The 10,000-nt window shown below is 39.4% G+C and overlaps 1 protein-coding gene across 5 annotated transcripts in view; it reads left to right on the top strand.

Moving 5' to 3' along the window:
• Positions 1-1,179: 1,179 nt before the first annotated feature.
• LOC115223238 (inosine-uridine preferring nucleoside hydrolase-like) overlaps positions 1,180-10,000 on the top strand; it is a 25,314-nt gene continuing 16,493 nt past the window's right edge. Inside the window, exon 1 of one of the 5 annotated variants that reach the window (XM_036512327.1) lies at positions 1,180-1,280. In XM_036512327.1, coding sequence (XP_036368220.1) covers positions 1,192-1,280 — 89 coding nt within the window. In that variant the 5' untranslated portion in view covers positions 1,180-1,191. Of the gene's footprint in view, positions 1,281-3,242; positions 3,400-5,988; positions 6,751-8,715; positions 8,953-10,000 lie in introns of those variants that run through there. The other 4 variants (XM_029793734.2, XM_036512325.1, XM_036512326.1 and 1 more) reach the window with 4 other exon arrangements.

Raw genomic sequence — 10,000 nt, 5'->3', positions numbered from 1 at the left:
TGAACCCAGAGCCATGTGGTTGGTAAGCAAGCTACTTACCACACAGCCACTCTTGTGTGAAAATTTATTTTTATTTTTATACTATGTTACAGAATCCTGGCTAATTTTCGTGCACCACCTTGTAGAAACTGGCAAATGGCATGTTGTGCTTTTTGCTCTAGTGCCCACAAGAATACAAATGCCAATAGTTTGGCTACTTATTTGGGAAAGGACAACAGGCTGATCCAGATAAATCGGTTTCCGTAAATTACTGTATCTTTTCATTGTATCTTTCATGAGACACGAAGCTTTGAGAGAAGGAACATTGTTAGATTCATTGGCTACCAAACTTATGATGGTGGTACCAGCATTTCCAGTCAGAAGACTGAGTTAGACTGGAACTATGAAAACATCTCTGGAAAAAAAAGATGAATGGTTCCTGTTTCTAACTATTAGTCTGCTGATTTGGAAACGGTGAAATTGCATTGCTGCTGCTGCTGCTTGGCATAAGCCAGAGGACTGCGCCGAGCTCCAGCGACTGCTTTGACCAGGTTACATTGAAAAGGCAGGTGTCATTCTCAATATAACCTTGCACTGAACATGTGCAAGGTTGATGACGGCATACACAAAATAATTATCCTGATACTTATACAAAATATTGATGGGAATAACCAAGTCAAAACCAAGTGAAGATGATTGGAAATGCAGATGGATGCAGCAAATGACCAAGATGTCTTGCTTCTCTTACCTTGCTTTCTGCACTCTACAATGTGCTGCTGTGACCGCCTTCCTCTCAGTTGATCTATGAAGGTTCCTTCCGTAGAGTCCACCAGACTTAACATGCATAGGTAAGCAAACCCTAACTCATCAAGAACTACTTACCCATTGGGTCCCCTCACCAGGTTTAGCCTGCCTGGTGAAGCAATTTGCAATTTGCCTGGGTGTGGCTGGCGTTGCAAACAGCTACTTGAAGCTACAGGTGAGATTTAGGTGCTGAGTGGAACCAAAGTGTATGGGTTATCAGGGATGGGTAGCACCCCTGATAGAGGAACATGTTTCACTTTTGTATGCAATGTAAGGCATGAAGTGAACCCAATCGATCAACCAACATTTATATTGGATTTTATATTATTTATACAGCTGTCACCGCCAAGTGATTGTTAGTTTTGTGTTTTTTTTTTTTAATGCCGATCCATTACAGATCACCTGTTGATGTATGTGATGTGTGTCATAAGACTATCCACTACTTATAGAATATGCTATCCAATACTATTATATATCATCTTCCCTAGTGGCTGCATGTAAGTTTGGTTTTATTATCAAACCCTCACATATACGTTCTAAAACCAAGGTTCACGTTGGTGCTACTTTAGTGTGCGGTCTACTATAGTATCCTACCTTGTCATCGATGTGGTAGCATCGTGCAAGACAAACGAAAATGTGACAGAAGTGGAGAATACAGGCCTACATTTTGCTCTCCTCGAAAAAGGTGTCAAACTTCGCGTTCTATTTGGAAAGGTAACGGGTTTTTTTCTTTTTTTTCATTATACAGACATCAACAGGTTGCACTGTAATTTGAGTTTGTGTGAGATTTTAAAGCTGGTGATCTCTAACAGGAAAGTCTTCCAATATGGTAAATGACTGGTATAATGTGCGCTGCACACGCTTAAGTGTAAAAGGCTAAGAAAAGGTAGACCGCACGCTAAAAGTAATTTTACAGCGTAGACAGGATACTGCGGTATACCGCACGCTAAAGTAGCACCGTTTGCGCCTGTCTTTTTATTATATATAAGCGGGCCATCCGTAATCATCACGCGTTGCAAACGTGACCATTTCGTCATAAGTCAAAATATGCCCTTTGACAACTTCGATCCAGTAAACATCCTATGATCAGAATCAGCTCAGATTTTATTTCAGGCGTCTAGTAAGCAGACCGGGAAAGACTTCCTCCCCACTGCCCCATTTTCTCCCAAAGTTGTTTATTTTTGTAATTTTTTTTTTTTTGCCAAAAATCCCTGTTTTCAGATATGGAGGTTCCGGAAAATTGCTAAAAGTTGGCATTGTGAAAATCCCCCACCACAACTTCTTCAATTTTGACTTTTTACCCCAACACTAACCCTAAAACCCTGACCCTAACCCTAAAACCCTAACCCTAACGCTAAAACCGTAACCATAAGTACAGAAATGTTTTGAAATTTTTGTCCGAATCATGATGTCCATATTTTTCCACATATTTATAAAAAAAATTTTGTTCAGGAGTGGCTGCGTGGTAAAAAGCTTGCTTCCCAACCACGGGTTCAGTCCCACTACGTGGCACCTTGGTCAAGTGTCTTCTACTAGAGCCTCAGGCCGACCAGAGCCTTGTGAGTGGATTTGGTAGACGGAAACTAGAAGCCTGTCGTATATATATATATATATATATATATATATATATATATGTATATATGTACATACATACATACATACATGCATATATATATTACGGAGATGTACTTGCATAGCAAGAGACTTGATCTGAAACAAAAACAATTGCAGCATAGGTGTTTATAAGCCATTTAAAAAAACACACAAAAACTATTAGATTCACTTCAACATTTAAATTTTATTTGTTTCAAAGCGACTAAAATATTTTGACAAATTAAATTTAAATATTGAAGTGAATCCAACGATATTTGTGTGCTTTTTAAATGGCTTATAAACACCTTCCACGCCGCAATTGTTTATATATACGGAAACTGAAAGAAGCCCGTCGTATATATGTGTGTGTGTGCGCGCGCGTGTCTTTGTCCCACCACCAGGAGACCGATAGAATAAGTACTTCTTACAACTTCAGACGTCTCAATGCTTTGTTTTCGTTTGTTGATAAAAATTTCTCCTCTCGACGATTTTGCTTCTATTTCGTAATCTGTCACGAAAAGAAAGCTCAGTAAAGCTATCATGCAACTATCACGCAGAAAATGCCAGCTTCCAAATCTTGTTTTCTCATTAGGTAAAATTTATTGCACTTTAAATCTCAGTAATATTTTTCTACAGTTTTTTCTGGAACAAATAAATAACAAAATCAGATTTAACGTGGAGAATTATTTCAATATGACCAAATTTGAAAATCTTGACGTAATGAGAAAATCTCAATATCTGACAGAAATAGGGGAAACCTGACAAAAGTAGAGACACAAACAGTTATAGGACGTCGCACACACACACACACACACACTTACAGACGTACACAGATAATCACGTGTTTAAAATTGTGTATAGCAGACATGTATATATGTATGTGTGTATATGCGCGCGCGCAGCGTGTGTGTTTCACCTACTGCCCCCCCGTCTCTCCTTACAGCTACATATTCCTTACACCTACCCATGTGTGTATAGATCATACTTTGCTGTTACATAAACAACTTCTGCAAGAATTATGGGGTAAGTTTCAAACGTGATTTGTTTTTAAATATATTATACTGTTTACTTTTAATACTTTTTTTTTTTTATAAATGATCCGTATTTAGCAGAATGGTCTGAGGATCGGAAAATCCTAGATGGAAGTTGTTGCGTTCACTGTAGCTACGCCCCAATTATACTCATGTCAACTGCTTTTCGTCAATTACGGGGTTGAAGGCGAACGTGTCAAATAGGCACAGCACTTTTTCTCTCTGTCAAAATCTTTTGTAATTAATGTTTTCAATGAATTTTGCAAAAAAAAAACAAAAAAAAAAACAACACTTTTGATTTTCTTCCACAATCAATTTTTTTGTTTTTGTTTTTATCTTATTATTTTACGGAGATTATGTTTCTAAACAAGAAGTTTTCTAAAACTTCAATTTATAATATTTTTTTTAATGCCGGCTACTCGCGATCGTTTTTCCTTTTCAAGGCCTGAAATTTGGGGGAGGGGAAAGTCAATTATATCGAGTCCAGTACTCAACTGGTACTTGTTTTATCGATACCGAAAGGATGAAAGATAAAATCGATCTCGGCGGAATTTGAACTCCGAACGTGCAGACGGTCGAAATGCCGCTAAGCATTTTGTCCAGCGTGCGGCGGTTCTGCTTGCTCACTGCCTTTTTTCATTTTATAATCAGTCGAAAGATTACTAAATAAACTGTCTGCAATGTACTGGGGAGGATTTAATCAACTAACCCCTTCTTGATCCTAGATGTATAGTCTTGTAGCTATAAAAATAGGTAAATTTTTACAAGTGCACTCCCACACTTTTCACTCTCCACCCCCCAAAAAACTTGTACTTTTCGCGTGGAATCAACACCCCTGACCTCCTACTTTCCCGCAAATCCTTTATTTTGGTGTTTCGGACAAAAGGGGGTGCAGGACTCGCGATTAATATATCCAGTGATTTTCAAGAGGTATGTAAAAGATAATTTATTTTAATATTATAAGAGATGAGGAATTGTGTACATTATTTACATGTCATCATCTTGTTTGTTGTTAACAGTTCGGCTGATATACCCTTCAGCCTTCATCAGGTGTCTTGGGGAAATTTCGAATCTGGGTTCTTGTTCCTAAGGTATTTTTCGAGGTTGTTGTTATTCCACGCTCTTAACCACTGCGCCATTTGTCTGTAGGCAATTATGGAGTGAATTTTAGGGCTTATAAATCTAATATTTTCCTATCCTTCCTTAATACCGGTTCCAATATTCTATTCATATCTGCACTCGGTCTGCTTAGGAGGCTGTTGTGTCCTAGCATATGTGTTGCTTATTTTTTTCAGTATTTTCCAATAGTGTTCTCTGTCTATTATTTTAACTTCATCCCATAGGGGGAGGTGGTCTTCATTTTCCTATACATGATCAGCTATACCCGATTTATCAATATCTCTTCGTGTCACAGCTTTGTGATGTTCCTCTACCCTTATTTTGAGGGGGCGGCATGTTTCGCCTTTGTATAACCTACCACAGCTGCATGGGATGGAGTACACGCAGTTTTTGGTCATATTCTCTTCTATTGGTGGTTTTACCCGAAGGAGACATTTGCGAAGTATTACTCTTGAATACTGTCCTGAGGTCATATGGGCCGCATAATTTTTGTATCTTTTCGGAGAGTCCTTTCACATAGGGTAGACAGACTGTAGACAGTTTATTGGTTTCATCTCTCTTTTCTTCATAATTGGAGTAGATAGTATGTTTTGGGGGTATTTGTTGAGATTGTTACTGAGCTTGATGTTTTGGGGGTATTTGGGGAGATTGTTACTGAGCTTGATAATTTCTTCGTGGTGGGTATCACGATCGCTACTTATATTCATTGCTCGATGTTTTAGCAATCCCTCTCTTTACACTGTATGGATGGTGGGAATTAAAGTTAAGGTATCGTCCAGTGAAAGTCGGCTTTAGGTATACGGATGTCCTGAATCCATACTTGGGAATGAGAACCCAGATTCGAAATTTCCCCAAGACACCTGATGAAGGCTGGAGGGTGTATCAGCCGAAATGTTGTGTCAACAACAACAAAGATTAGGAAAATATCCGTCAAATGTAAAAATATACTTTTACTTGTATCACACTTTTTTTAGAAGAATTTATCATTCTTCATCTATTCTGCCCAGACTTCGTTACCACTAAACTTTAGCATTTTCACTTATTCTTTTCAAACTTGTTTCAATTTTCAATCTAATGTAATCCACACTCTCAAAAACGCAATTTGTTTCTTGTTCTATTACGCGCCAATGTGCAACCCAACCAATCGCAGCTTTCTGGTAAGGCCCCGTGACACAGTCTTCTAAATTCTCTGCTGGAGCTTCCTAATTTGCTATTGTAGTGATATTATAAGGCGCGCTCGCGCACCGACCATTTGTATTTCGCGCGTGTTGGTGCCTTCACCAAGGCACAGAAAGGAAGGGCCCTCTCGCGCATGCGCGAACCACCGGTAGCACGACCCTATTGCCTACGTAGCAGTTAGCGAGGCAAGGGGGTCGTAGAACGTTTGACCGCTAGCAGCAGCAGCCAATGACTTGGGACCCAGCGATTGAAGGCGGCAGTCACGCATATATTCTCACCGTCTGAACTGATTCTAGCAGTCCTTTGGCCGAAGACTTTTAACCAAAATTGTTGCAGACCAACATCGTCTCCATTGTTCGACGCCATCTTGAATCCTTTCTGTTTTGGGGCTGAAGATTGTAAATATTACAATCTATTAACTTATAGCGGTGCGCGCCCGAACCTAGGACATCAGATAACACATTTATTGTTATTGTTTACCAAGAAAGAGAATAAAGTAGTTATATGTATATTTTTCCGTCTGCGTCCTGTTTGTTTCTGACTAGTAGAGATTCTGGATTATTAAAGCAACGGCTAGTGAGTGATTGCTTTGTGCACCCCAAAAGTGCACGAAGATATTCACACGCTAAGCTCGTTTCACTATAAAAACTTCAGCGATTCATCGTAACTCGTCTTTGGTTCTAGTCTTTCTAAGGACTAACCCCTGACCATAGAGCACCCAGCGACACAGCCAGTTCCAGCAACAGACAACACTAGCAGCATTTTCGGACCTCCACCTTCATCGTCTTCATCTTAACGACGCCTCCACCACCGTCGCCTTCATCTTATCGATGCCAACAACTTCGTTTTGGTTTAACTTCACGCTGTTTGTGAATACTTCACCATGGTTAACAGCAAGCTCAACCTGCGAGTACCTTCTGTACCAAGTAACCCGGCACAGCATAGCAGCCACAACCGCTTACACGACATGTGTTCAACCGGCTCTGCCTTGTAACCTCAACTTCTTGTACAGAGATTCTACTATTGTGTACCTTACTACGAACTGGTATTTATCTTCATCTTGTGTCTGAACTTCTAGCGTTCTGTTATAGACACATTTCTATACTCTGTATTTTATCTCACACGCATACACCCTTGTTTGTACACACATACACATTATTGTATGCTTGACGGTCTGTCTATTATTGTTCTTATTATGTATGTACTTATGTTGTACTCACGGACACACACTCTACTAACATCTAAATAAAACCTTTCACTTTACGTTTTACGGTTGTGTCGTCTTCTCTTATTCCTTCTGGCACTCTTATTCATTTATCCATATTTATATTATTGTAAGGCGTGTGGGGAGGGGGGTAATTTAAAAATGCCGATTTTTTTATAGATTCGTATTCCTCGTAGTCGAAAAGGGTGATGTGGTGTCGGAAAAAAAAATTTTTTAAGGGTGTTTTTTTTGGTGGGGAATACGGGCGGAAGTCTTGCCGTATTTTTTAATTATATATTTGCTTGATTGGGTTTGAGCTGAACTAAACATTTAGAATTATTTGTAAGGGCTGACTTGGAATCAAACAAAAACAACAATTAAGAATACTGGATCAGGGCTGACCTAGGGCTGAACAACTGTTAAAAATATTGGATCAAACAACAATAATCCCTCTCGTTTGAAACAAAACTGGAGAGATGTGTATATTCTTTTTACTCTTTTACTAGTTTCAGTCATTCGACTGTGACCATGCTGAAGCACCGCCTTTACTCGAGCACATCGACCCCAGGACTTATTCTTTGTAAGCCTAGTACTTATTCTATGGGTCTCTTTTGCTGAACCGCTAAGTTACGGGGACGTAAACACAGACACACAAACACACACACACACACACATATATATATATATATATATGACGGGCTTCTTTCAGTTTTGGTTGGCCCGAGACTATAGTAGAAGACACTTGCCCAAGGTGCCATGCAGTGGGACTGAACCCGGAACCATGTGGTTACGCTTGTATAAACCCTGCGTCCACATACTCCCTCCACAACACTGATATCAAGAAATCCTCTTGCGAGCGTGACCTAGGCATCACTGTCAGCAGTGATTTGCGTTGGACAAAGCATATCTCTAAAATTGTCAAGAAGGCTGAGGGTGTCTTGGCATCACTCCGCAAGACTTTTGTTAGCCGCTCTCCAGCCATCTATTTAAAACTGTATACAGCTATGGTACAACTACACTTGGAATTCGCATCATCAGTTTGGAACCCCTATCTTGCTCAGAACATTGACCTCCTGGAATCTGTTCAGAGACGTGCAACCAAACGCATACCCTCCATCAGACACCTACCATACTCTGAGCGCCTTGTTTCCCTGGGCATGGATTCACTGAAGCTCCGGCGTCTGGCGATGGACTTGGTAAACACCCACAAAGTTATCAACCACCTCATCAACAACAACACTGAACACCTTTTTGATCTCCATGTGTCTAACACACGTGGACATGCCTACGAAGTCAGAAAACAACACAGCTCCCATGACTTTCGGAAACATTTTTTCACGCTTAGAGTTGCTGAAGCATGGAACAAACTGCCTGCGTCAGTTGTTGACTGCCATCACACTGCATCCTTTAAGGCCCTCATGCTTTCCGAAATCCGCCGAAACTACACCTGATTATACATACACTTTAGATGAGTTGTAGTGCACCTGAGCACTGTACACAATGTTATTATTATTATTATTATTATTATTATTATTATTATTATTATCAAGTTTATAATGAGTACTGTGAAGTTAGAAATAAATAACTCGAATAATTAACTGCATTTGTAAGTCAGTTTCGATTTCTGATCGCAGTCAACTACAGCTGCTAAATGCTGTTGAGAAACGTTCTCCCATCTGCACGATCAATATCCCAATTTTGACATTGCTTTAGAGGAGTTAGGAACCCAAACAATTGAGTTTATCAAAGGGTTTCGATTTCGGAATGAAATCATTTCGTTCCACTTACATTTCTAAATGTTATTGGTGGGAGGAGTTGTTTTCTGTATAAACACGTTTGTTGTCTCAATTTTAACTTGGAATAGCAATCTCAACTCAGATTGGCAGCATCAAAGTTTATTGTCACATGCTGACGCGTTTGCCTCCGTTTCTTTCTTTCTCGTAATTCTCATAGGCGGAGCTACAAAATGCGACTTCTCGGAATAACGAAGAGAACGTTACATAACCTGCCTCGTGTAATTAACACCATCAGTCGAATGAATTCGTTAGTATTTTATCAATTTTATGATTATATTTCATTGTGTGCGCATATCTATCTATCTATCTATCTATCTATCTATCTATCTATCTATCTATCTATCTATCTATCTATCTATCTATCTATCTATCTATCTATCTTCGTTTTTGTACTACTCTCCCAAGTACAATGTGCGCGCGCGCGTACGTCCGTGCATGTGTGCGTGTGTGCGTGAAACCCAATATTTTTTTACTGTGTAATGATCGTAGCAGAGGAAGTTGATAAAAACTACCTCCTGCTGTGTTTAGTTACAATCTTCGCGTTGAATTATGACCATTAGGGTGGAGGTTTTTCGGCAGTTTTGAACGGATGTGGAACGAACTGACTGGTTTCATTATTATTGTTGGCTTCTCCCATCTTTTTACTCCTAAACTATAATGATAAAAGCTCAAGGCTTAATGAATAAAACAATTAAGTAATATCCCCACAGCACAAGCTCATTTACATAACAGCACAAAATTCATGGCAGACAATTATTACTAGAGCACCGGCAGAGCATGGAATATGAATCAATATACGTAGTAAAGGGAAAAAGAAATAATCGAATCGAAATAAAGAAATAATCTATGTGGTTCTCAACCATCTAAAAATCATAGCTATATTCACTCCAATCACGTCCTATAATCTTTGATCAGCAAGGGCTCGTTGAACAACATAGTCCTATGTGTACAAAAAGTTGGGATGGGCACGATTGGAAGGTACTACTTGAGAACAGTGGTCCCGGTGTACGCACTCGCGTAGTCGCGCATCCGCGCTAGCTAGTCGTGACTGGTCGATCCTACAACGACTACCTAGCAAAGTAAATAAAACACAAAATAAATAATTTTTTTAAAACAAAGTAAATAAATCACAAAGTAAATAATTTTTGGCAATGTTTCGTTTGTTCGCCCAATTGGAAATTTTTTAAACAGCATAAATAACACAAAGTAAGGATCGACTAGTCATGACTAGCTAGCGCGGATGTGCGACTACGCACGTAGTACCTGATTGGAATACGTCTGATCATACAACTGCA

The sequence above is a fragment of the Octopus sinensis genome, linkage group LG22 (assembly GCF_006345805.1).
Source record: "Octopus sinensis linkage group LG22, ASM634580v1, whole genome shotgun sequence".
Lineage (NCBI taxonomy): Eukaryota > Metazoa > Mollusca > Cephalopoda > Octopoda > Octopodidae > Octopus > Octopus sinensis.
The sequence above is the reverse complement of the archived record's forward strand: the minus strand, read 5'-3'. Positions and strand labels throughout refer to the sequence as shown.